General features: G+C 44.3%; 1 protein-coding gene across 2 annotated transcripts in view; it reads right to left on the bottom strand.

Annotated features, from left to right (window-relative positions):
• lca5 (lebercilin LCA5) overlaps positions 1-26,520 on the bottom strand; it is a 74,732-nt gene extending 48,212 nt beyond the window's left edge. Inside the window, exons 1-3 of one of the 2 annotated variants that reach the window (XM_060938518.1) lie at positions 26,219-26,520; positions 20,615-20,656; positions 3,644-4,012 (exon numbers count right to left, since the gene is read on the bottom strand). In XM_060938518.1, the coding sequence (XP_060794501.1) occupies positions 3,644-3,995 (352 nt within the window). In that variant the 5' untranslated portion in view covers positions 3,996-4,012; positions 20,615-20,656; positions 26,219-26,520. The remainder of the gene's footprint in view (positions 1-3,643; positions 4,013-20,614; positions 20,657-26,218) is intronic. The other variant, XM_060938517.1, reaches the window with a different exon arrangement.
• Positions 26,521-27,723: the final 1,203 nt, after the last annotated feature.

A 27,723-nucleotide genomic window follows, 5' to 3' on the forward strand; every position in this document is an offset into this window, starting at 1 on the left:
TTCTCTCAGGGGAGTCAAGGGGATCTGCCAATATCATTACATTACAGGTATTTAGCAGAGGCTCTTATCCAGAGTGACGTATAAACATACCCAGAGCAGGCTGGGAAGCAGTTGGGGATTAGGTGCCTTGCTCAATGGCACTTCAGCCGTTCTTGCTGGTCAGTGAATAAAAATGAGCTGTGCCTAACCGATCGAGCAGTTCATCAACGCGAGGCATTGGATACACATCGAATTTAGACACTGCATGGACCTTTCGATAGTCCTCACAGAACTGGACCGACCCATCAGTCCTGGGAACCAAAACTACCAGGCTGCTCAAGTTGCTGTGCAACTCCTCAATTATCTCCATGCCAAGCATGTCCTTGGGTTCATCCCAAACTACAGTTTTCTTGAGTTCAGGTAAGTGGTATGAGCAGTTATGTGCCATCACCCCTGGGGGTATCTCGATGTGGTGTTCTATGAGGTGACTGTGACTGGAAAGAGGTAAGAACACATTGGAAAACTCCATTTGCAACCTGGCATCCTCCACGACTTGGGCTGGCAAGAGGTGGTCTCCACAGGGGACTGGGGTAGATCGTACAGCAGATTTCATTTTTACCTTTGGTCCCAACAATCACCCTCTCTGGAACAACTGCTGCCAATGCCACAGGGACCCCCTCGTTCCATTGTTTGAGTAGACTGAGGTAATCTATCTGCCGCACCCAGTCTCTGTTCACTTCACCTCGTAGTCAATGTCCCCAACTCACCGTGTGACCTCAAAGGGCCCTTGCCACTTGGCAAGTAATTTTGAGCTCGACATGGGTAATAATTTGAGAGCTTTATCTCATGGTGTGAATTCTCTCAGGAGCACACCCCTGTTGTACAGCCGGGACTTGCACCGGTCGCAAATTCTCCTGGGTTAGGTGGCCAAGTGTGCGGAGCTTTGCACGCAGGTCAAGAACGTATTGAATTTCACTTTTACTCTTAGATGGCCCCTCCTCCCAATTTTCCCGGATGATGTCCAAGACGTCATGAGGCTTGGGCCCATATAGCGGTTCAAATAGTGAAAACCCTGTGGAGGCTTGTGGGACCTCTCATACTGTGAATAACAGGGGCTCAAGCCATTTATCGTAGTTGAGTGACTTCATGCACAAACTTACAAATCAAATTCTTAAGGGTTCGGTTAAATCACTCAACCAAGCTGTCTGTCTGTGGGTGATGAATGCTGGTGAGGATTGATTTAACTCCTAGTAGTTTGCGAAGTGTGCGTGACAAATATAGTGCCTTGATCAGCCAGGATTTCTTTTGGAATCCCGACTCAGGATATAATTTTAAACAGTGCCTCTGCGACACTGCATGCAGAAATGTTACACAGCAGCACCGCTTCCGGCTATCGCGTTGCATAGTCCACCAGCACTAAAATAAAAGTGATACCCTCATGCAGTTCGATCTAATGACCCAACAAAATCCATCCCAATTCTTTCAAAGAGGGTCTTTATTAGGGGAAGAGGGTGCAATGGCACTTTTGGGGAGGCCACTGGATTTACCAGTTGGCACTTGTGACATGCCGCACACCACCTGCCAGACATCCCTGCAAATCCCTGGCCAATAGAAACGGGCCATGAGTCATGTTAGTGTTTTTTCTTGTCCTAGGTGTCTGGCCATTGGGTTATAATGAGCTGTGTGGAATACAAGTTCCCTGTGGCTTTTTGGTATTAACAACTGTGTTATTTGTTCTCAGGTCTGAGTGTCCTGTGTCACTTGACACAGCCTATCTTTAATTATGGAAAAGTATGGGTGGGAGAGTGCCACATTCAGCTGGAGATTGATTATCAACTACTCTCACTTGGTTGAAAGCATGCCACAAGGTCTTGTCCCATGCCTGCTCCAAAGGAAAATCCGCTAAGGAATCCCCAAGAGCCAGGATTGCTCCCCGCTCTCCAGGTCACTATGACGCAGAGCTGACATGGCACAGCTTCCTCAGCCAATGTCACACTGGAATCCTCCCATAATGCTCTACTGCAGGACCCACAAACCACCACGTTGCATTAAGCTCCTAAACCACAGCCAACCCAAAACCAGTATTAGTAGGTGGGTGAGGTGCAGGCTAACCGCTGCCTCGACATTATAATTTTTCCCCCGAAATTGGATTTTTACCTGGACCTGTGGGTATTCATGAATATCCCTGTGCACACACTGAACCTTCACCAAACGTGCTGTACCCAATGCCTCCCCTTGAGCCAAGTTTTGGTGGATCAATGTTTGATCACAGCCTGAATCCACCAAAGCATGATGTGCACCCCCTTGGATGCTTACGTTGGTATATGGTACATTCCAGCTTGATCAGGGCAGTCTCTGGTGTGTTGGGGATCTGGACCACTGCCCCCACCTCCATTGCATGGCACTGGTCCTGGAAGTGCCCAGGCTCCCTGCAACACCAGCCTAGACCTCACCTCTGCAATTCTGGCATGCAGATCACTCACCTGGAAGGGTGGGACCACAGAGATATAAGGGGAGGAGGGAAACCACGGGGTCAGGGAGGTGGGATGGCCACAGGAACCGCCACCTGCCATGGGAATCGCCACTAGATGGTTGTCAGTCAGCTCGATCATGCTATCCAGCAACACCAGGCGGTGGCACTGGACCCACTCCACTGTCCCTCTTGGCAGCCGAACAATGAATTGTTCCAGTGTGACCGCATTGATGACCCTCTCGACATTGCAACCTTCTACCCACAGCTACCACTTACATGCGTCCCTGAGTTGCTGGCTGTACGTGTACATTCACTGCAGGATGGCGTGCTTGAGGTCCGTATACTCCAGCCTGTTGTCACTGGGCAATTGGGGGCTGCGAGCTGTGCTTCCTCAGTGAGGAGTGGCAGTAAGTGAGCCACTCACTGCTCATCCGGCCACCGCCATGCCTCTGTGGCTCACCCAAAGAGCACTAAAAAGGCCTTGGGGTTATCATGTAGCCTCATTTTTATCAGGGTGACATGGGGGAAGCCCACTGACTCTGTAGCTGGGACACCTGCAGGCATGATGAGATGTAAAAGCACCTGGCAATCCTCCTGCTGGGCTTGCAGCAGGGCCTCGAAGCGCCACTCCTGCTCGCTGTGCATAGCGACCAATGCGTGGTGCTGGTTCTGTTGGGCAGCAGCAAGGGCATGGACAAGTTCTTTGAACAGCAAGGACTCCATGGACAGTGGTTCGCTTCAGCACCAGTGTAACAGTGCCCTGATTGGGGTGGACACTGAAGCACAGACACAGGCAGGTAGTGGTACAAATTCCCCATGTTTATTAGTATACGTAGCTTTTCAGCTTTCAACAGTGACACTATGCACCTGCATACACACACACACACCAAAAAAAAAAAAAACCTCCAGTTGGGAGACCCCCTCCTCTCAACTATCCTCTCCTTATCAGCCTATGTCAATCACTGCAAAAACACACACACCCACACCATTAATTAGACACAGATGCATCCACTTCGGCACTCACCTTCCCTGGCCTTGCCCACCATTCACAAACCAGCATTCGACCACACCTCCTCTGCCACACAATGTAATTCACTTTACCGGTCAGTGGTTTTAATTTTATGGCTGATCAGTGTAAATATTCTTTTAAAGCTGAAGTAAAGGTGCCAGATGGTGTACACATGGTCATACCTGTTGGGTGTAGAGGGCTGCTAGAGACTGTCTGTTTCCTAGCTCCTCTGTGTGGTGGAGAAGGAGACCGTGGTGAGAAGGACCTGTCAGACAGCGAGGAGTTCTCATAATCATCCGAGTAGAACGAGGCACTACTCTGGTCTCCATCAGAAATCTGATCCTTATCAGGATCCCGGTTCCGCTCTCGTGTCCTGGTGCGGGCTCGATTCTCTATTGAGCTCTCATTATTCTCATGGTACTTCCCATTCCGTTTTCCTGACAAAGCCGAGTCTTTCCGGTTACTGCGGTGGGACACTTGGACACTCTGTTCTGATTCCATCATACGGTTATCATCGTCGTCATAGGAATCCATCAACTGTCAGAGTGACGCTGAAAACAGAGTTTTTAAATCAGACACTGGGTACACATGCTCATCCTCGCACAGATAAACAGTACCTTCAAGTAATATTGTACTTTTTAATGTTTACCATATAACCATGTCTAGTTTCACTGTTTATTACGGCAACAAGTAAATAAGTCAATATTTGTACTACCAACTGTTTATTGTGAAATCATTGTGACATAATTTATTATGTAGATATTTAAAGAATGCATGATTAAGCTCCTGAAGTTTCTCTTTTTTGAACTAAATAGAAGATTCTGAACAACGACGACACTTTGTTGACAAACTGAAATTTCCTGAAATGTATTGAACGTATTAGTAAAATATCTTTCAGGTAGGGGCGGCACGGTGGTGTAGTGGTTAGCGCTGTCGCCTCACAGCAAGACGGTCCAGGTTCGAGCCCCGCGGCCGGCGAGGCCCTTTCTGTGCGGAGTTTGCATGTTCTCCCCGTGTCCGCGTGGGTTTCCTCCAGGTGCTCCAGTTTCCCCCACAGTCCAAAGACATGCAGGTTAGGTTAACTGGTGACCCTAAATTGAACGTAGGTGTGAACGATTGTCTGTGTCTATGTGTCAGCCCTGTGATGACCTGGCGACTTGTCCAGGGTGTACCCTGCCTTTCGCCCGTAGTCAGCTGGGATAGGCTCCAGCTTGCCTGCGACCCTCTAGAACAGGATAAAGCGGCTAGAGATAATGAGATGAGATCTTTCAGGTATAGATGTGATGGGCGACACGGTGGTGTAGTGGTTAGCACTGTCGCCTCACAGCAAGAAGGTTCTGGGTTTGAGCCCAGCGGCCAATGGGAGCCCTTTCTGTATGGAGTTTGCATATTCTCCGTGTCTGTGTGGGTTTCCTCCGGGTGCTCCAGTTTCCCCCGCAGTCCAAAGACATGGGGTTAAGTTAACTGTCTACTTTAAATTGTACATGGGTGTGAATGGTTGAGAGGAGAAAACCTCCATAATAATCCAGTAGAAGGCAACTTCTACTGTAATGTTCCCTAGAAACTCTGACGCATGTCAGAGCCGGACCTGCCATCAGGCAGAACACTAAAGAGGAATAGAGGTGATATTTTCCCTTATACCGCAGTGCTGTTGAATTCTTGATTCTGATTGGTTGAAAGGTGTGGACTCATCTTTAATAACAGCAGCTCTGAGTATTTCCAGCTACAAGCTTCATAATAAATAACGCTCTAATTCTAATACATTCTATAGTAATAACTTTGACAGGATGTTTTCTCTAAGTAGATGTTTATTCAGCATTTTTAGGACGGAGTCTCCAGTGTCAGTGCTTCGGAAAAGTCAGAAGTAAATCTGTAATTTTAAACATTTTGACATGCTAAAGTCTTTAGGACAGATGGCTTAGTGCTTTCTCAATAGCATAAAAAGCCAGATTTTTGTCTTATTAACCTTGAGAGAGAGAAAAAAAAAAGAGAGAACATGAGGAATGACTGTTTATAGCTGCTAAAATATGTACACTCTGTACTCGAGTTGAGGGGGGGGGGATGCCATCCCCCCTGGAATAAAAAAAAAATGGTCAAAATCATCCCCCCTCTAAAACAGGCATCCCCCCCTCCCTTCCCTTGAGAAATTTTATCAATAAATGTGGACGTTACTTCTATTTAACATTGGAATTAGAAATGCCATTCCACGTAGCTTTGCTGAAACTGAGCATACAATAAGCTACCGCGAGAGAGGGCACGCGCAAGTGAAGCGTTTGAGGAGGTGACATTCAGTTGGGGTTCCGTTATTTTTTATTTCATTCGGCGTCAGTGACAGCAGCGGATTGCAGCATCATGGCCAAGCGGAGTGGACAGCAAGACCTAAGCAAGTTCGGATTTAAGATCGCAAGAAAAAACATTTCAGGAGGTAAGTCAAGAGTTACGAATATCAGTCACACTTTCTGTGAGCCCACTATCATGCTGTAAAGTTACCGATATGTAGCCTAATTTGTGGGCGGCGGATAATAACACAGCTATCATAATGAATGTTGGTTTGGAGTCTAGCCAGCTATCGATAGCTTACTCAGGATCATGTTAGCTTTGATTTCTTGTATAAGGCCATTAATTTAATCAGCCTGGACATTCGTTTGTTATTCTTCAGGCAACAAAAAGGTGTTATTCAAGACAGGAAGGCTAAAATTAACGACACTAGCAGTTTTGAAGGCTTCATTGCCTCATTAGCGAGCCGGTCACAACATGCAAGGCTGATTTACAATTTACTGTTGCTTGTTTTAGCTTATTGGTTCCCTACCTACCTCTGTATTTAACTCAATGTTCCCAATGTTCAGCTTTGAATAAAAATTCAATTGACTTGATATGAAAAGATTCAGTTGTTCATTTACATTGCCTGCTGAGGTTTTAATAAATTATTTACCAAACGATTTAAAAGGAGCCTACCATGACTATGAAGTTACACTTCAAATTTATCATCTGCATTTCGCCCTAATATGGAGAATGTGGTCGGTATGTCAGCCAGGAGACTGACTAAATATGACACATGACATCCACACTGTGCATGTTTTACAGTAAAATACCAGTGTATTAATGTTTTTTACAATAATAAGGGTACCAGTGTGTACTACACACTATCAGCACAAAATACTGTATGTCTGGTAAATGAACAAGGTCCACAGACCTACGCTGTGTGCAAACCCTCCTAAAAGCAAACCAGTTTCCCACCGACGGACCGACCGATGGGTCAACGCCCGACTAAAAATTTCACCATCCCCCCTGGTTTGATTTTATAACTCGACCACTGTGTACACTCCATAACGTTAAATATAACTATATAAAGGAATAAAATGGGGCGGCACGGTGGTGTAGTGGTTAGCGCTGTTGCCTCACAGCAAGAAGGTCCGGGTTCGAGCCCCGTGGCCGGCGAGGGCCTTTCTGTGCGGAGTTTGCATGTTCTCCCCGTGTCCGCGTGGGTTTCCTCCGGGTGCTCCGGTTTCCCCCACAGTCCAAAGACATGCAGGTTAGGTTAACTGGTGACTCTAAATTGACCGTAGGTGTGAATGTGAGTGTGAATGGTTGTCTGTGTCTATGTGTCAGCCCTGTGATGACCTGGCGACTTGTCCAGGGTGTACCCCGCCTTTCGCCCGTAGTCAGCTGGGATAGGCTCCAGCTCGCCGGCGACCCTGTAGAAGGATAAAGCGGCTAGAGATAATGAGATGAGATGAGGAATAAAATGTCGGATGTGCCATTCTTTAATTAACAAAGCATCCAATCAATGGAAAATTGCCATGATATGAGCAATAACACACTTTGGGACATGTTGTAATGAAAAATAACCAACTTTGGTGCCTGCATCATGTCCTTTCTTTTTTTTTTTTTTATTCCTTACATATTGCTCAGTTACCCTGACCCCTAAATAACTCCACAATTCACTGCAGCTTCATGCCCAAATCAATTCAACCTACTCTTAAATGCAACACACACACACTCAATAATTGTCTGTCACCTTGACGACAGCGGAGCTCAAATGTACTTGAGAGGTGTGTATAATTGTAGCCTACGAATACGTCTTTTTTCTTCATGCACCCACATCTAGCCTACTCAAGACAGAATTGTGACACACACAGCCCTCACATCAAGCTTTATTCAGCAATCCATATTACATTACAATATCAAGTGCAACACGAGCAACAATTCTTCCTTTATACTCCTTCACTGATAAATCCATTAACTCAGCCTTCACAGGATATTATGGGGAAAACTAGTTCGTGGTGTCCGAGTGTGCTTGAATTAAGCAAGCACAGGATATTACGAACATCACGCACACCCCTGCAGCTGACACTGGAAATGTTTAGGATCATATCCGAACGTCATCTTAGTCAGCGTGGTAGTGTGATGAGACATTAAACACGACGGTGCTCCATAGACGTGGAACATCTGGATTGTGGAATGCTCTGTGAGAAAAGTTTCACTAACAGTGACTTTGCAGGTCAGTTTCTGACTCACACATCTCCATTCTCGAGTGTATCGAGAATGGAGATGCACAAACGCAGGGAGAATTAGGCTGCTGGGAGATGAGATCTTAAAGGAATACTTACTTCAGCGCTTACGTCATCTTATGTCTGCTGAATTTCAACACTTCTCTCTTTACTGAGAAAAGGACATATTTTTTGGAAGTCTAAGTTGAATTACTTCAAGGATGAAATGTTCTCAACATGCCACTACACAATACACATTCAAAACTACAACACTGGGTTACACTTCTGCACTGAAACGTACGTGCGTCATAATGCAGAGAGGGGGTTTACGTGTAAACATGGTGCACGTTTACGGACTGGAATCCCGTCAGACGAGAACCTAACTGTGAACATCTTCATTACTGCGTATCGACCAGGATTCAGGTGAACGCCGTTTGGTTGAGGATTGGGAGTATGTGGAAACACTGACAACATCTGTGAGTTTGAGCAACAGCTTCATGGTAACACTGCTCCAAACACATTTTCAAGCGCAATTACTAAAATTGAAAACAGAGTAAAGGCTATAAAATGATCAAATCCAGTCGTTTCGGTCTTACCGGCTCGAAAAAATCCATTACAAATCTTGGTGTGACAGAAACTAATGAAAAATGCTTTTTAAAAATGATCAGTTTATTTGAGTTGTCAGATTCTCAGGATGGTGTCTTTAATAAAATGTCTCTTCTACTATAAAACACTCACATCAGACTGCTACAAATTCTCACATGACTGAGATCAGGTTTTTTCCCCCATGCTTTTCATGATGGTGGTTCTTCTTCTTCTGACATGATCACATTACTGTATAATAAATATATTTTCAGAAAACACTAATCCTATTAAATGTGATGTATGTGAGTATAAAAGTGCAGGGCTTACCGCAACATCAACTTTAGCCGTCATTATAATGTCCACTTTAATCAGCATCTCATCTCATCTCATTATCTCTAGCCGCTTTATCCTTCTACAGGGTCGCAGGCAAGCTGGAGCCTATCCCAGCTGACTATGGGCGAAAGGCGGGGTACACCCTGGACAAGTCGCCAGGTCATCACAGGGCTGACACATAGACACAGACAACCATTCACACTCACATTCACACCTACGCTCAATTTAGAGTCACCAGTTAACCTAACCTGCATGTCTTTGGACTGTGGGGGAAACCGGAGCACCCGGAGGAAACCCACGCGGACACGGGGAGAACATGCAAACTCCGCACAGAAAGGCCCTCGCCGGCCCCGGGGCTCGAACCCAGGACCTTCTTGCTGTGAGGCGACAGCGCTAACCACTACACCACCGTGCCGCCCTTTAATCAGCATGCAAAATTAATTTATTTTAGTTTCTTTTCTCTTCGAACACACAATATAAGTGATGTAAATAAACTACAGCAACTCGTCCATCCAGCCCTTCTCCAAACAAAGGCAACTTGCACATCTACCGGTACGTTGTCTTATTTTTATTATTCTCACACAAACACACAACTCTCCTTTGTTTTTTCCCTCCATTTTGTGTAAATTCCAGGTTTGGTTCATGTGATGCTGTCCACTTGTGCACTCGCATAAATAAAGGCAGATCTGTACGAGTGTTCACAATCAGAACTTGATGCGCTTGCAGATATTCAAATCCCAGAAAGATAAAAAACAGTCCTGAGAGAGACATGAGAGAAAGGATTAACCAAACCTATTGTACGCACCCAATTTTCCAAACTGGAGCAATAAAATAAATAATTCAGATTATTTACTATTTCCAGAAGGTTTTGTGCTGTCCGTACAACATCGTATAACACAATTTGGGGGAATTAAAGTATAAATTAAGTCATCTGAGTTCCAAATAAATGGTTACCGACATTCCCAACAACTGCTTTGAGACTTCCTTTACAGTCTGATGTCGAGATCAGACCACACAATGTTTTTGTCCTTCATGAGGTCATCATGTCAGATTAGGCGATCATAGTGCCATAAATTCTTGCTATGCAGAGATGTCCTCAAGTACCGGCCAGGGCTCGAAATTAACTTTTTTTCTTTGTGTCCCCCAGTGGTCCCGAATTCTGTGTTGTATTGTCCCGAATGGAAGCAATAGTGTCCCCATTTTTTTCCTCTCTGAAATAACCAGTGGTTAATATTATCATATGAAGTCTCATCTCATCCCATTATCTCTAGCCGCTTTATCCTGCCCTACAGGGTCGCAGGCAAGCCGGAGCCCATCCCAGCTGACTACGGGCGAAAGGCGGGGTTCACCCTGGACAAGTCGCCAGGTCATCACAGGGCTGACACATAGACACAGACAACCATTCACACTCACATTCACACCTACGCTCAATTTAGAGTCACCAGTTAACCTAACCTGCATGTCTTTGGACTGTGGGGGAAACCGGAGCACCCGGAGGAAACCCACGCGGACACGGGGAGAACATGCAAACTCCACACAGAAAGGCCCTCGCCGGCCCCGGGGCTCGAACCCAGGACCTTCTTGCTGTGAGGCGACAGCGCTAACCACTACACCACCGTGCCGCCCATCATATGAAGTTACTATTATATTTGTAACTATGCGATTTTGAACCCTTTATATCATTTTTACAATAAGTCACAAGACACAAGTGACACATGTCCTATACATCATCTACTTCAAAATTACAGTTATTGCATTTTCAGTTTATTAAACTTTGGCGATCTCACTGTATGAATAGATACCCGTTTATTTAAAGGGGCCAACTAGCTCATTCAGAAAATGTTTCAACTCCCTACATCTGCAGTACACTTTAGTTGAAAATAAGACCCCTTTTATGTTCATTTCATCTACTTATACCTTGAATATCTGTTGGTACTTATAAGGCCAACTTATAATTTTCACCATTACCGTTATCCAGGGCGGCACGGTGGTGTAGTGGTTAGCGCTGTTGCCTCACAGCAAGAAGGTCCTGGGTTCGAGCCCCGTGGCCGGCGAGGGCCTTTCTGTGTGGAGTTTGCATGTTCTCCCCGTGTCCGCGTGGGTTTCCTCCGGGTGCTCCGGTTTCCCCCACAGTCCAAAGACATGCAGGTTAGGTTAACTGGTGACTCTAAATTGAGCGTAGGTGTGAATGTGAGTGTGAATGGTTGTCTGTGTCTATGTGTCAGCCCTGTGATGACCTGGCGACTTGTCCAGGGTGTACCCCGCCTTTCGCCCGTAGTCAGCTGGGATAGGCTCCAGCTTGCCTGCAATCCTGTAGGACAGGATAAAGCGGCTACAGATAATGAGATGAGATCGTTATCCATTTTTATGAACTTTCCGTTATCCATTACCGTTATCCATTTTTATGAACTTTCCGTTATCCATTTTTATGAACTTTCCGTTATCCATTTTTATGAACTTTCGCTGCCGGGTGCGAATGTTAGCAACATCAGCATAGTGCCAGGTCCGAGCCTAGTTGTGCTGCTGACTGACTAAACTTTGTGAACTAGAAAGACACCAAGAAAACTCACTTATTCTGTTGAACGGTATCTTCCGTCAATATCATCCACATCATTCCTGTTGTATTTTATAACGTGTCTAACAGTGTTCATTAAGTTCATTCAGTTGCTAGCGTTGCCTGAAGACCAGGCGATGACACTTTGGATCCTGAAGGTCCCGGAGACGTTATGTCTGGCCTTTCAGTTTCTTCCCCGCGGTCGGTCCGCTTCAACCACTTAAGCATTTTTGTTCTGGCAAGAGTCGGCGCAGCGTGTGCGGTAGCAATTCCATTCCAAGTCCATATAATGCGGACTCCGGCCGAAGATTCTAGAACAGAATGCGCTGCTCTGTAGCCTACGGATGCAGGTGCATCGAAAGTGTAGCTACTATGTATTTTTCGCTGTTAACGTTTTAAAATTAAAATTGACAAATTAGGTGAATGTCCACGTATGTGTTACAGCTTTGTAAATAATATTAATGTAGAACTTTTTTTCTAGATCTGTTTTTTTCCATTGTCCCGGGATTGTCCCAGATATGATAATTTTGTGTCCCGATGACATTTTTTATGGTCCCCGGGACATCGGGACACTGTTAGTTTTGAGCGCTGGTACCGGCGACCCAACGTTTTTCTCTGCCTACATAGAAGGTACTCAAGCCCAGAAATTTTTTTTTTAAAAACTTGCCTTTCAATTTTCAAGCGATTTATATAGTCTCTACTGCCCATAATTTGCTGAAAATCCAATTATTCCACCACGAAATTGTCTTCAATTCGGGTCTAGCATGACTGGAAGCGACGCCATATTTGTTGATCAATTCTCGCACTCCGACTGGCTGAGCCGGACCACATGACCACGCAGTATCGCATGTAGTTATGTTACAGAGCCAGGCAGTATATTACGGAGGGTAACTGAGAAAGCCAAGCATGCACACATCTGGAAGGAAATTTCATACATATTTTGCAAGTATTTTACAGGGAAATGGTTAGTAATTTATTAGCTGAGAATGCAACAGAAGCCACCATAAGGCATGTAAATTTCAAAAATTAAAAAAAAAAAAAAAAATTCAACAAATTTTAATGCTTAAAGATGAAGAATGTTAGCCTGGCAAGCCAGACTAAATGTGAATATTTAGTCTGGCCTCGATCCATAGACATTTCCAAAGCGGGTAGGAGGAACAAACCGCTGTCTTTCAAACTGTCTCTGTGCGTATAGGCCAACGCTCTGACCAATCAGCGCAACAGTGACTGTGACGTAGTCAGAGCGACAGAAAGCAGTGGGGGAGGCCTTGAAATAAATAATTTTTCAAAATGCGTATTAATTAATAAACAGGTTCTAGATATTAAGAAGTTTGGAGATAATGATCACAAGTTTGGAGTCTGTACCACATACACATTTTTTTCCAAGTGTTTTTCAAGGGTTTGCTTAAACTGTTTTTGAGAGTTTTTATTTAGTGGTGTTTGGTGAAATAATTTCCCTTAAATTTAAAATAACGGGAAAATAAGAAACAATCAAAAAGTAATGTTTCAAAGCTGTTTATTAATTCTTCGTACTGCACAAACTAGCCCCATCCTTTTGGCTACGAGCTGGTAGATCAGACTTTTGCCATAGCCGGTCGGCAAAAAAGCGAAAACGTCCTTCTTGAAAAGGAATGAGCGGAGAGCCTCTTCCTGCTCATGTTTCAACGAAAACTCCAAGTCTAATTCTTCTAAAACTGATTCCAAAGCGGAGTCAAACGCGCGCTGTTCACTAGCCCGAAGCCATCTTTCCTGTTGCGCTGTCTCCAGCGTCGCGCAGCTTTGTCGTCACTCCTGCAAAAGCCCGCCCAAAGAATCCAAACAAAAACCTTGCGTTGTGATTGGCAGGCACGATTCGATGCCCGGGGTGTTTTTGTTTATATGGTGCGAGGCTAGACCCACTCGCTAGGCAAAAAATATTTTTGGCCGCTAGGCGGTTGGGTCTAGTATACTAGGCTACCCCCCCCCCCAGCATTAGCATGCCTTTGCCGCCAGAAGCTCCAGAGCTATCTACTACTGTTTTTTTTTTTAGCCGGCTACTTCAGATTTTCTGGCAAACCCTGCCGTGTCTTGATCAGAAGACTGGAAATACAACAAGTTTGACCCTGACCAATCATCATTCACATCCCTGTGTGTCACTGGGGAGGAGGGTCAAGAAACTGTCAAACCTAGCCATCAAGGAGCTTATAGTAGGAGTTTTCAAACTAGGCAAGAAAATTAAAAAAAAAAAAAAAAAGAAAGAAAACTGACATGCTTGACTTTTCATCATGGGACGCCACATAACTTTTCTTCGATTATGTTGCACTACGAAGACACCGAAAATTTGTGGGCTATGCTAAAATCATGTCAAAATTGGGCTGAATTTGTGTAGTCTGATCTAGTCATTAAGCAAATTGGAGATTGAAAATTTATTTATACTTGTACATAACAGTACTGTGCAAAAATGTTAGGCACCCTTTTTTTCCATACAAACTTTGTTACAGATTTCTATTTTATAACTGCTACATTATCGAGTCAGTACAAAAACATTTTAGAGTTCCAAACATTCATTTTCCAGCACAAAATTAAACGTTACAGGGAAAAAAAAATGTATCTGAGCAACATATTCTATAAGAGCACTTTTCAGATGAAAAAAAGAAAACTTAATGAAGGCTGCTGGGTTTCGGTGTAAAATGAAGAAGCGAGTGTGACGGTCAAAGTGTCCAGAAGAACTGTGGCTGGTTCTGTAAGATGCTCAGGAAAACCTACAGATCATTTCCGCATAAAACTGACCTCACTGGACTTGAGACGACTGTTTTTGTTTTGTTTTTTTAATGCCTTGGTCACAACCGGCCGTACGTGCTCCTACGGCCGGTCTATGTGCAAAAAATGCAAGAAACGCACGGAGGGCGCGCGTGAAACGCACGGAGGGCGCGCGTGTGACGTGCTGATTTTCGAGCTGTAGACTGGCCACAGACCGACCGCAGAGGTTCTTTGTCATGTCAAACAAACTCTATGGGTGCTTATGTTTTTTTCAGGTTGCAAGACAAACTTACGGCCAACATGCGTCTTTCTCCACGAACAAAAAAAAACAAAAAACGCAGGGATTTGGGAAACGCCAAAAATCGCACGGCCAAACAAATTGTACGTCCGGTTGTGACCTAGGCTTAAGCAAAGGGTCGTCTCACACAAAATATTGACTTTGTTTCATTTATTATGGTTTACTGATTACTGTTTATAGTATTTTTTTAATGTCGAAACATTTAATTTCATTATTTTTTAAGCCATTTTGGTCGACAGCATTTCTTTACATGTGCCGAAGACTTCAGTACAGTTTTCCCTTACAGACTGTTCCTGTGTCTAGGATAATTCTCAGCCCAGTCTCCCACTGTACAGTTTGTCTTTTCCTGGTTATAACATGCCTGAATCTGCTTATCAGTTGCTCATCAAGGGGTTTTCGACTACAATCTGTTGAAAATCTGGGAAAGGTCGAGATAAACACATTGGCATGAAGAGGTTTTCGAGAGAGCAGAGAAAGAGCAGTGAATTTCTCTCTGTTACTTGGCCCTTTTTCTTGAGACTCCAGTCACGAGTCTCAAGAAAGTCTCCAGTCTCTCTTCCCTCCATCATGGACATTTACACCACACGCTGCATCCGGAAAGCCACCAGCATTGTGGCCAACCTCACACAATCTCTTCATCCTCCTGCCATCTGGAAAAAGGTACTGAAGCATTCGGACCTTCACAGCCAGACTCCGTAACAGTTTCTTCCCTCATGTCATCAGACTCCTCAACTCTGAGGGACTGGACTGATTCTCACGGACTGTTGAACACACCACTCACACTGCAATCTTTGCACAGCGGACAATAACGCGTCCACTACTGATCCGAGCTGAGCCCAAGAACAAGACTCCAACTGCCCACGTGACGGTGTCTGTTTCAGCGCCATTAACATCAGTTTGTTCCTGAACATGGCGTATGAACAGGTGAATGTGCTTCTCTTTATCAGGGAGTGTGAAGTATTCTGTCAGAGACGGTTGGGAGACGGCTGTAAGTGCAGAAGGTGTGTTTATTAATACAAGTGAAGACGGTAAACAATCCAGAACGGCAGGAAAAATCGTATAACAGTGAAACAGGCGATAGGTCAAGCGAGGCATAAACAGGCTATCAGACTCGGCAGAATCAAAGACGAGAAACAGGAAATCAGGGATCAGGAAACCAAACAAGGAAATAAGGCTCGGTAACGTGTCAGCAACGCAACTCAGTACTTCACAAAGTAAGTGTGTTTTCACATCGGTGCGCTGATTGCACCTTAATCCTGTGCAGGCGTGAGTCATTTACGGCGCGCACGAGAGAGTCCGCTTGGCGCGTGCACGCTGTCCAGAGCGCGCCTGAGAGTCTATCTGATGCATGCACCAAGGTGCACAGGTGTGACACTCTTGTACGAAATTGGTAGAAAAATTTACGTCAATTATGCCAAATTATTAAAAGAGAGAGAAAGAAAAGAAAGCACAACTTTATTCATCACACACTTGTGAAATTTCCTCTCTGCATTTAACCCATTTAAAGTCGTGAACACACACATACCCAGAGCAGTGGGCAGCCATGCTAACAGCGCCCGGGGAACAGTCGGGAGTTCGGTGCCTCGCTCAAGGGCACCTCAGCCCAAGGCCGTCCCATATTAACCTAACCGCACGTCTTTGGACTGTGGAGGAAACCGGAGCACCCGGATGAAACTCATGCAGACACGGAGAGAACATGCAAACTCCACACAGAAAGGCCCTCGCCGGCTGCTGGGTTCGAACCTTCTTGCTGTGAGGCGACTGTGCTAACCATTACACCACCGTGCCGCCCAGTTATGGCGTGTTACAAAAAAACAAAGAAAAAAATCTCCAATTTGCAACTCTGAATGCGGTTAATGCACGAGTCGGTGTCATCAGTACTCAAGTCCAAGTCGAGTCACGAGTCGGACTCGAGTACTACAAGTCTGGTAGATTGTAGTCCTGTGATGTTTAATGTAGCACCACGGTCCTGAAGAAACGTTGTTTGGTTTGAACTGTGTCCTGTCCCAGCTGTATATGGTTGAAATAACAAACAACAAGAATGAACACATCTGATGAATCCAAGAACTTCTGGTCATGACAGACTAAACCTGGTGACACTGGATACAGCCTTGTTTGTGAAGTAATGACAAATAAAGGTGTCCGGGTTGAACTGAGCAGGACTGAAGTGTGCTGCTGTCTGAATGCAGTAGTTACTGGATATGTTCTGGATCTAAACTCAGACTGGAACACTTCATTTAGACAGCGGTTCATCAGGCACACTCACTCCGAATACACTACAGGTGTCAGAAACGGGGGAAATCCCATTATTATTATTATTACTACAGGATAGACTAGGGGCGGCACGGTGGTGTAGTGGTTAGCGCTGTCGCCTCACAGCAAGAAGGTCCTGGGTTCGAGCCCCGGGGCTGGCGAGGGCCTTTCTGTGCGGAGTTTGCATGTTCTCCCCGTGTCCGCGTGGGTTTCCTCCGGGTGCTCCGGTTTCCCCCACAGTCCAAAGACATGCAGGTTAGGTTAACTGGTGACTCTAAATTGAGCGTAGGTGTGAATGTGAGTGTGAATGGTTGTCTGTGTCTATGTGTCAGCCCTGTGATGACCTGGCGACTTGTCCAGGGTGTACCCCGCCTTTCGCCCGTAGTCAGCTGGGATAGGCTCCAGCTTGCCTGTGACCCTGTAGAAGGATAAAGCGGCTAGAGATAATGAGAATGATGAGGATAGACTAAGGCTACATCCACACGACAACGAGATTTTTTTTTTAGCGGGTAAAAAAGTATCGCGTCCACATGGGCAACAGATCAGTAAAATATCAGGTACATATGGCAATGCAACGCTTGCTGAAAACGATGCAATACACATGCCACACCTCTACATGCGCTGTAAAACGGTCCCATCAGAGACACCAGAACAATAGAAGTAGGACGCATGCGCATAAACCCCTTCTTCTACCCGGCGTGATGACTTGTTCTAGTCATGTGGTTGTGACATCATCGTAAACAAATCCGTTCTACTCATCCAGACGACTTCGCAACGGCGCCGTTGCCAGATTTTTCCACTCTGGAAACCGCTCTCAAAAAATATCGTTTTGGGGCACCCAAAACACCGGTGCCGTGTGGACGCCAGGCCGAAACGATAAATTTTATCAGATTCACCTGAATCCGTTGCCGTGTGGACAGGGCCTGAGTGATATGAGAGTAAGAATACTGTTATATTAAGGGCTGTTTTACAATCAGGGTACAAAGTTTGTGTCACAGGCGTCCAAAATTCAAATTGATTCAAACTGGTTCTTGTACCAGTTTTTAAGCGAAAGACAAGTTAAAGAACAGATTTCAGGTAATTTTTTGACATACGTGTATGGTAGTTTTGTGTAATCTGCTCTAAGATAAAGAAGATGAAGTGTAGCTTTAAGCAGGGTTGGGAGAAACGAAGTGATTCTCGGAGAGGACTTTTTTTTTGACAATTCAGAATCCACTACTTCCATAGTGCTTTTAAATATAAGGCTGTAAGCTTTGTGTTAGTTGTCTCTAATATTTACGTCCCAATATCTTGACCACATTTTAGGATGAAAATAATCATTTTAGATATGTTATTTTATATTGAAAAATTAGCTGTCTCGGAGAGGACATTTTTTTTTGACACAATTCTATACTAATTTGATCAAAATAGTCTGAAAACTTACTGGCATTCAACATTAAAACTTAACTATGTTTCCAATGATATGGAACCAAATTTGTTTTATGGTATAAAGAATGATTTAAGTGCATCCCTTTTGGAGCTACCTATGGTCAAAAAAGCACTTTTTCTAAATGACACGAGTAATTTTGCTAAATATGACATATACACTACCGTTCAAAAGTTTGGGGTCACCCAGACAATTTTGTTTTTTCCATGAAAAGTCACACTTTTATTTACCACCATAAGTTGTAAAATTAATAGAAAATATAGTCAAGACATTTTTCTGGCCATTTTGAGCATTTAATCGACCCCACAAATGTGATGCTCCAGAAACTCAATCTGCTCAAAGGAAGGTCAGTTTTATAGCTTCTCTAAAGAGCTCAACTGTTTTCAGCTGTGCTAACATGATTGTACAAGGGTTTTCTAATCATCCATTAGCCTTCTGAGGCAATGAGCAAACACATTGTACCATTAGAACACTGGAGTGAGAGTTGCTGGAAATGGGCCTCTATACACCTATGGAGATATTGCACCAAAAACCAGACATTTGCAGCTAGAATAGTCATTTACCACATTAGCAATGTATAGTGTAGGGCTGTAACAATATGCGTATCGAAATCGAAATTGCGATACGCAGAGCCATGATCCATATCGCGATACAAGAAGGCAGAATCGCGGTACACCCTTTCAAACTTCTCCTCAGCCCAAAAACAGAGGCGCTTCCAAACTTCAATTTATGAATACTTTACTTTTTATTTAAATTACATTTTAAACTTACTTAAATTACTTTTATTTTTTATATCTATTAGTAAGTCGTTTTTTCGCCGACCTGCGACAATCTTCTGCGAGTCACGCAACGTCCACACTCGCCACTGGCAGAGCATTCATTTCTTTTAAGCGGTCGCCATTCTGGTTGCGACGCGGGGAGCGAATCTGTAAACAAGCAGCTCATTGGCTGGCTAGGTGTGCCACAAGCCAATCACAATCACTTGACCGGAAAGGCATGCAGTGTTGCCAGATTGGGCGGGTTTAGGTGCTTTTTGGCTGGTTTTGAACATATTTTGAGGTGGAAAACGTTAGCAATATCTGGCAACACTGAAGGCATGTCTGCTTGGGCGGAAGCCTTCTGCGGCAGTTACATTTTGACACGCGAGCAACGTTTCACCATAAAAATTCCGTAATTTCCATCTGTTTTCCGCGATCACAGAAAATCATTGGCCCTATGAGAGTGAGACAGTGAGAGAGCCACCCCCCCGCAAAAAAAATCTTAACGGATTTACACGATTTGGAAAAATGACTTTTTCAGAACCGAAAAAAACAGAGCTTCCGGCTCAACAGTATTATTTTGAGAAATAAAACAATCTTTGGATATACATTTGTTCATTTTTGCATACATATTACTCATTCTCTGCAGTGGTCTGAATTATTTGTTATTAAATAGTTAATGTAAGTAAGTAAATGTTAATAAGTCAAATTTACTACTTTAAAAAAAACATTTTAAAAAAATCGTGGGCGTATCGAATCGTGGGTCAAAAATCGCGATACGAATCGAATCATGAGTTGGGTGTATCGTTACAGCCCTAATAGAGTGGATTTCTAATTAGTTTAAAGTGATCTTCATTGAAAAGAACAGTGCTTTTCTTTCAAAAATAAGGACATTTCAAAGTGACCCCAAACTTTTGAACGGTAGTGTATTGCCATACATTCACCAAAAATAATGTTATCACCAAGGTTTTTTTTTTGCATGGTAAATAGAGCTATCACAGGGCTACAATAAACAACCAAGTTTATTTAGTCAAGCCTTTTGATATAGACCCCTTGCACTGACGTCACCTGAAACCGGAAGTAAACAAACCCTGCGCCATATTGGAAGACCAACAAACTCGTGATTAGGGGGAAATAACGGCAGCGGTATGTGAACCCACGAGAATAAAGTGGAGTGGCTTTATTTATGATTTACTGGCCCAACAGTAGACTTGAAAGAAACCTGTGTGAGACTTGGCAAAAAACTGTGGATATACTGGATAAGTCTGTGCATGATCTGTGGACATGGCAGATTATTTCAAAACCCTGAAGCCTGCTGAAAGGAAGCGATATGTTGAGAAACTGACTGACTGATGGTTTTGTCTCTTGGCTGCGTTTATTACAGCCAGCCACTGACACATTTAGGCTACATCCACACGACAACGGCAACGAGATGTTATTTAAAAATATATCGCGTCCAAATGGGCAACAATCAGTAAAATATCAGGTCCATATGGCAACGCAACGCTTGCTGAAAACGATGCAATACACATGCCACACCTCTAGGGGCGCTGTAAGACGGTCCCTTCGGAGACACCAGAACAATAGAAGAAGTAAGGACGCATGCGCATAAACTATTATGCGCGAGACTTCATATTAGCCACAAAGTCAGGAAAATCTGTTTGTAAAATTACGTTATAATGACCAAATACAATGAAAAGTATTTTTCCAGTCTCACCTGTGAAAGGTAATCCCATGTGATCTCGTTTGGACAGCAAACCTGTTGGTACAGTTAAACGCAGCTAATCTTTATTCTCCGCTTTGACCTATCCAAAATGGCGGCGAGGATGACGTATGATTCTACGCGGAAGGCGGCGTCTTCAATGGTCCGGAATAAAGTGAATGATACACGTTGATGGATTAATTTGCTGTTTCTCACCTGTGAAAGGTAATCCCATATGATCTCGTTTGGACGGCAAACCTGTTGGTACAGTTAAACGCAGCTAATCTTTATTCTCCGCTTTGACCTCTCCAATATGGCGGCGAGGATGACATATGATTCTACGCGGAAGGCAGCGTCTTTAATGGTCCGGAATAAATTGGATTAATTTGCTCCTCTACGCCCTTTTTGAGGAATGTATTGTCAGACTTAAATCAACATCTGAAGAGGTGAGATCGCTCCTTTTTTCCCCTATTTTTGCTGGCGGGATTGCACCATTACACAATACATATTCACAGTGAAAATATTTTGTAAGCGCGTTTCATGAACCAAGTTATAGGATTTGTTGACAACTCGCATCGCAATGAGAAGATCATTGGCACTACTGGTGTTAAGAATCAGACCATTTCATAAATGAATATTTTGCTGTAGAGCTGCAGTGTTTGTACAATTGCATGTTTTTGCTTCACTATTACTGTCACTATTCTGCTTCTTGCATTACTACTGTAAACTAACACTGAACATAATAATAATAATAATAATAATAATAATATCCAAGCTCGTGTTTCACTCTCACTAGTGCTCTGTAAGGCTTTTTCCTGGTGATATTCGTTACACTTCTACCCGGCGTGAAGCACTCAGTCATGTGGCTGTGACGTCATCGTAAACAAATCCGTTCTACTCATCCAGACGACTTCACAACGGCAACGTTGCCAGATCTTTCCACTCTGGAACCCGTTCTCAAAAAGATTGCGTTTTGGGCACCCAAAACGCCGGTGCCGTGTGGACGCCAGGCCTAAACGATAAGCAATTGTATCGGAGTCACCTGAATCCGTTGCTGTGTGGACAGGGCCTTAGTGTGTCTAATGACTAGGGTGTTTTTGTTAGAATTTCATGCACTTGGTTCATCAAACAACCTACAATGGTAAACTTTTGTGCTGTGTTAGGGTTCTAACAAAGCTGATGGGAAAGGTGAAAAGAAGTCTTTCTACAGAATACCAGCTGTGATTGAGACACAAGGGGAGCAAACCAAGGAGCTTTCTGCCCGGAGACAGCGAGAGTATTTAGCTGCTTTATGCAGAGTGGATCTGAATACTTCAAATCTACAACAGTACAGAATATGTTCAGACCATTTTGTTACTGGTAAGTCACTAGGCTAGAGTGTTGTAGAACATTTTTTTAAATGTTTACTGAATAAAAACATCCTTAAATTTTATCACGTTTATGTTATATATTTCATTTCGTTCTTTTGTTTAATTTTCCTCCCTCCATCCCTCTTTGGATTTTAAATATAGTTTTTCCCCATGTCCAAATAATTCAAAGATATATAAATAAAAACAGATAAGTAGTAAAAAACTCTCGCTCGTAGTTTGTTTTATATTGCGAGTATGTATGTACAGTGCAATGCAATAATGAGTACACCCTCTTTGAAAAGTAACATTTCACACAATATGACAAGGAACACAAAGATATATTTCCAAAATGTTCCCAGACTAAGTTAAACACAGGTTCTGTTGAGCTTTTGAACTCAAAACAAAGGCTAATAATATAACTTAAATGATTTTTATTTCAGTTTTAGTGAAATTTGTGTGGTGCAGAAATGAGTACACCCCACTGAAGGGCTCTGAGTAAAGCAACTTTTTAGGCTACCAATGTGGACCTGAACAAACAATTAACCACAGGTGAGTCTAATTAGTCATTTCACAGGTGTTAATTAGGCAGTTGGCTACAAAAGGCTGTTACCTAAAGCAAACCACCCTTTCCCATTTCCTGCAATGGCACCTCATGGCCAGGAAATGTCTCTGGATCTGAGAAAGCGGATTATTGCTTTACACAAGAGAAGTGAGGGCTACAAGAAGATCAGTAAAGCCTTACTTATCAGTAAGAACACGGTTGCAAAAGTGATCCAAAAATTCAAGACAGATGGAACTGCAGCCAAAGTACAGAGACGTACAGGCCGGCCAAGAAAATTAACACCCAGGCAGGAGCGGCTTGTAATGAGAAAAGTTGAGGAAAATCGGCATGCAAGTGCACAATAGGTATCTAAGGAAGTAGAGACTGAAATTGGAGTGAATGTGTCACGTGACACAATATGCCGTACAGTGCAGCGGAATGGCATGCATGGGTGTCGTCCCCGAAGGAAGCCTCTCCTAAAGCCCAGTCACAAAAAAGCCCGTCTAGAGTTCGCCAGGGCACATGCTGAAAAGGATGAAGGCTATTGGGACTCTATACTCTGGAGTGATGAGACCAAAATCAATCTTTTTGGAACTGATGGCTTCAAAACAGTCTGGCGTCGCAAGGGTGAGGAGTACAAGGAAAAATGCATGGTGCCCACAGTGAAACATGGAGGGGGTAGTGTTCTTATGTGGGGTTGCATGAGTGCTGCGGGTGTTGGAGAACTGCATTTCATCGATGGCATCATGAATTCTCAAATGTACTGCTCTATACTGAAAGCTAAGGCTACGTTCACACTGCAGGCTGAAGTGACTCAAATCCGATCTTTTCGCCCATATGTGACCTGTATCCGCTCTTTTATTGACAATATGAACGACACAGATCCGATTTTTTCAAATCCGACCCAGGCCGTTTGGATATGTGGTCCTAATTCCGATTCCTATCCGCTCTTTTCATATGCGACTTCAGTCTGAACCGCCAGGTCGCATTCATCCGACTTACACGTCATCAACAAGCCACAAACGTCACTATTCTGCGCTGAAGTAGGCGGCGGGTCTCTCAAAAAAAGTTACAACAACATGGCGCATAATCACGGGCGCAGATAGAGGGTGGGACTCGTCCCACCCAGATTTAAATTCACTTCGTTCGGTCCCCCCCACTTATAGGGAGGAAAAAACGTCTATGCTGTCTTTCTTTGCATAAGGCAAACCTCACGGAAAAATCAAAAGACTAATTACCATTCGGTTTATTGAGGTGCACGGCAGTGTATACATAGTTGCAACAACTCACATAAAACAAAACAAAGACTGATATTCGGTTGGTTGAGCTGCGCAGACTGCACAGGTTGCGAGCTCGAGCTTGGTTGCTATGGTTACTAACAACAAGTTTGACAAGCATATCGGGGTTGGGGTTGGTTTGCTGGCAGCTTTGTCCCCCCCCAGTTCAAAAAACGTATCTGCGCCCCTGCGCATGACATCAATGCGAGGGACGCTTCGGGCTGTGAAGGTTCTGAATCTTCTCAGTGGAAGGACGCAGAGGTTAGGGAGCTGATTTCCATTTGGGGGGATACAGCTATTCAAGCTAGATCGGATGAGTCATACCGCAACCGGGCGGTTTTACTTCCGTAAACACTGGCCATGCTCACTGCGTGTGACGTCGTCGTATCCTGCAGTGCGCATGCGGAACACTTTTAGGTCGCTTTTCATTCATACTGAGGATCACATACAAGTCGCATATATTTGTTAATGTGAACGACCTCACAAAAAAATCGGAATTGAGCATTAAGCCTTGCAGTGTGAACGTAGCGTTTGATGCTTCCATCACTTCGGGCCGTTGGTCGTCATGGCATTTTTCAACATGACAATGACCCAAAACACACATCTAAGGCCACTGCTGACTTTCTGAAGAGGAACAGGGTGAGAGTGATTCCATGGCCAAGTATGTCACCTGATCTGAACCCTACAGAGCATCTTTGGGGAATACTGAAGAGGCAGGTTGAGCATCACTCTCCATCCAACATCCAGGCTCTGAAAGATGTCATCCTTGAAGAATGGAAAAAGATTGATGTAGCCAAATGTTGTCAACTTGTGCACTCCATGCCAAGGAGACTTGGGGCTGTCATTGCAAATAATGGAGGCCATACAAAGTACTAACGCTACGTTCACACTGCAAGGCTTAATGCTCAATTCCGATTTTTTTGTGAAATCCGATTTTTTTGTGAGGTCGTTCACATTAACAAATATATGCGACTTGTATGTGATCCTCAGTATGAACGAAAAGCGACCTAAAAGTGTTCCGCATGCGCACTGCAGGATACGACGACGTCACACGCAGTGAGCATGGCCAGTGTTTACGGAAGTAAAACCGCCCGGTTGCGGTATGACTCATCCAATCTAGCTTGAATAGCTGCATCCCCCCAAATGGAAATCAGCTCCCTAACCTCTGCGTCCTTCCATTGAGAAGATTCAGAACCTTCACAGCCCGAAGCGTCCCTCACATTGATGTCATGCGCAGGGGCGCAGATACGTTTTTTGAACTGGGGGGGGGGGGGGAACAAAGCTGCCAGCAAACCAACCCCAACATGCCTGTCAAACTTGTTGTTAGTAACCATAGCAACCAAGCTCGAGCTCGCAACCTGTGCAGTCTGCGCCGCTCAACCAACCGAATATCAGTCTTTGTTTTGTTTTATGTGAGTTGTTGCAACTATATGTATACACTGCTGTGCACCTCAATAAACCGAATGGTAATTAGTCTTTTGATTTTTCCGTGAGGTTTGCCTTATGCAAAGAAAGACAGCATAGACGTTTTTTCCTCCCTATAAGTGGGGGGGACCGAACGAGGTGAATTTAAATATGACTCGTCCCACCCTCTATCTGCGCCCATGATTATGCACCATGTTGTTGTAACTTTTTTTGAGAGACCCGCCGCCTACTTCAGCGCAGAATAGTGACGTTTGTGGCTTGTTGATGACGTGCAAGTCGGATGAATGCGACCTGGCGGTTCAGACTGAAGTCGCATATGAAAAGAGCGGATAGGAATCGGAATTAGCACCACATATCCAAACGGCCTGGGTCGGATTTGAAAAAATCGGATCCGTGTCGTTCATATTGTCAATAAAAGATCGGATACAGGTCACATATGGGCGAAAAGATCGGATTTGAGTCACTTCAGCCTGCAGTGTGAACGTAGCCTAAATGTACTGGATGTAATTGAGTTTGTTGTGGGGTGTACTCACTTTTGCTCCACCCCACTTTCACGGAAACAGAAAAATACGTAATTTAAGGCATCTTTTCACCTTTCTGCTTGAGTTATAATGTAAGAACATAGTGCAATAAACATCATCAAGGAACTGTTTGGGACATATTGTTTGTGTTCATTTTAATACTGTGAAAAATGTCGTTTTTCAGGGGGGTGTACTCATTATTGCATTGCACTGTATGCATGTATGTACTTGAGGTCTTCCAATATGGCGCCCTAACAAAATCTCGCGGTACACGTCACGCGGTAGCCCTCTATTGAAGATAATAAGTGTTAAATGTGATTTTTAGCTTGCGCACCCTGATTGTAAAACAACCCTTAAACGAACACTAGCAGCTAATCCCATTCACCTGAACACAGCTAACCTGGCTAACTCGCTAGTTAGTTCTGTTTTGTCGCGAGCTCACTTATAGCCTGTGTACTTCAGTCATACTATCAAACAAACAAACAAACATTTGCATTAATATTTACCGTTTTCTTCAGGAATCCGTGTGAATTTCTTCCCAATCCGTGAATGATGCCCACAGCTAGGCTAACCTGCCTGCTAGCAGTGCTAGCTTGGGGTGTTTTTAAAGGCGTCGAGTTAAACCCAAGCTTCTCTGAAGCTAAATAAAAATAAAAACAGCCCGGAACGGTACTGTATCTTCGAGCTAACCTGAGATTTTACATTAACACCGACTGAATATCAGTGAATATGACCGCGGTTTCACTTCAACACGCTTTATATTTATCACTAAACCGAGGAGAGAGAGAGAGAGAGAGAGGTGTTTATAAAGCTCCCACGCGCTGCCTTCTGCTGGAGCGCTGTCATGGTGACGCCTAGCCATGGCAACCGCAGTTTGTGTTGCACGCGCGCACCGGCGATGGCAACGATTCAAAATGGAGAACAGGAAATAAAAATATCATTAATCCACTTAACCACCTAGGAATATACTTATTAGAATCATAAACACCACTGCTACAAACCGCATTTCCAGAAAAGTTAGGATATTTTCCAAAATAAAAAAAACAACAACCAACCATGTACTTTGTCAACCTTTATTTAACTGAGAAAAGTCCAAAGAAGAGATTTACTCATCTCATCTCATCTCTTTATCCTGTTCTACAGGGTCGCAGGCGAGCTGGAGCCTATCTCAGCTGACTACGGGCGAAAGGCGGGGTACACCCTGGACAAGTCGCCAGGTCATCACAGGGCTGACACATAGACACAGACAACCATTCACACTCACATTCACACCTACGCTCAATTTAGAGTCACCAGTTAACCTAACCTGGCGGCACGGTGGTGTAGTGGTTAGTGCTGTCGCCTCACAGCAAGAAGGTCCGGGTTCGAGCCCCGTGGCCGGCGAGGGCCTTTCTGTGCGGAGTTTGCATGTTCTCCCCGTGTCCGCGTGGGTTTCCTCCGGGTGCTCCGGTTTCCCCCACAGTCCAAAGACATGCAGGTTAGGTTAACTGGTGACTCTAAATTGAGCGTAGGTGTGAATGTGAGTGTGAATGGTTGTCTGTGTCTATGTGTCAGCCCTGTGATGACTTGGCGACTTGTCCAGGGTGTACCCCGCCTTTCACCCATAGTCAGCTGGGATAGGCTCCAGCTTGCCTGCGACCCTGTAGAAGGATAAAGCGGCTAGAGATAATGAGATGAGAATGAGATGAGTTAACCTAACCTGCATGTCTTTGGACTGTGGGGGAAACCGGAGCACCCGGAGGAAACCCACGCGGACAACATGCATACTCCGCACAGAAAGGCCCTCGCCGGCCACGGGGCTCGAACCCGGACCTTCTTGCTGTGAGGCGACAGCGCTAACCACTACACCACCGTGCCGCCCCCCAAATTAATTGTATTTTGTAAATATAAACGAAGTTAGAATCGCACGGACAAAAGTTTTGACACGCTGTCAAAAAATAAAAGAACATTATTTATCACACAAGGGGCGGCACGGTGGTGTAGTCATTAGCACTGTCGCCTCACAGCAAGA

The sequence above is a fragment of the Neoarius graeffei genome, chromosome 13, assembly GCF_027579695.1.
Source record: "Neoarius graeffei isolate fNeoGra1 chromosome 13, fNeoGra1.pri, whole genome shotgun sequence".
In the NCBI taxonomy this organism is placed as follows: domain Eukaryota; kingdom Metazoa; phylum Chordata; class Actinopteri; order Siluriformes; family Ariidae; genus Neoarius; species Neoarius graeffei.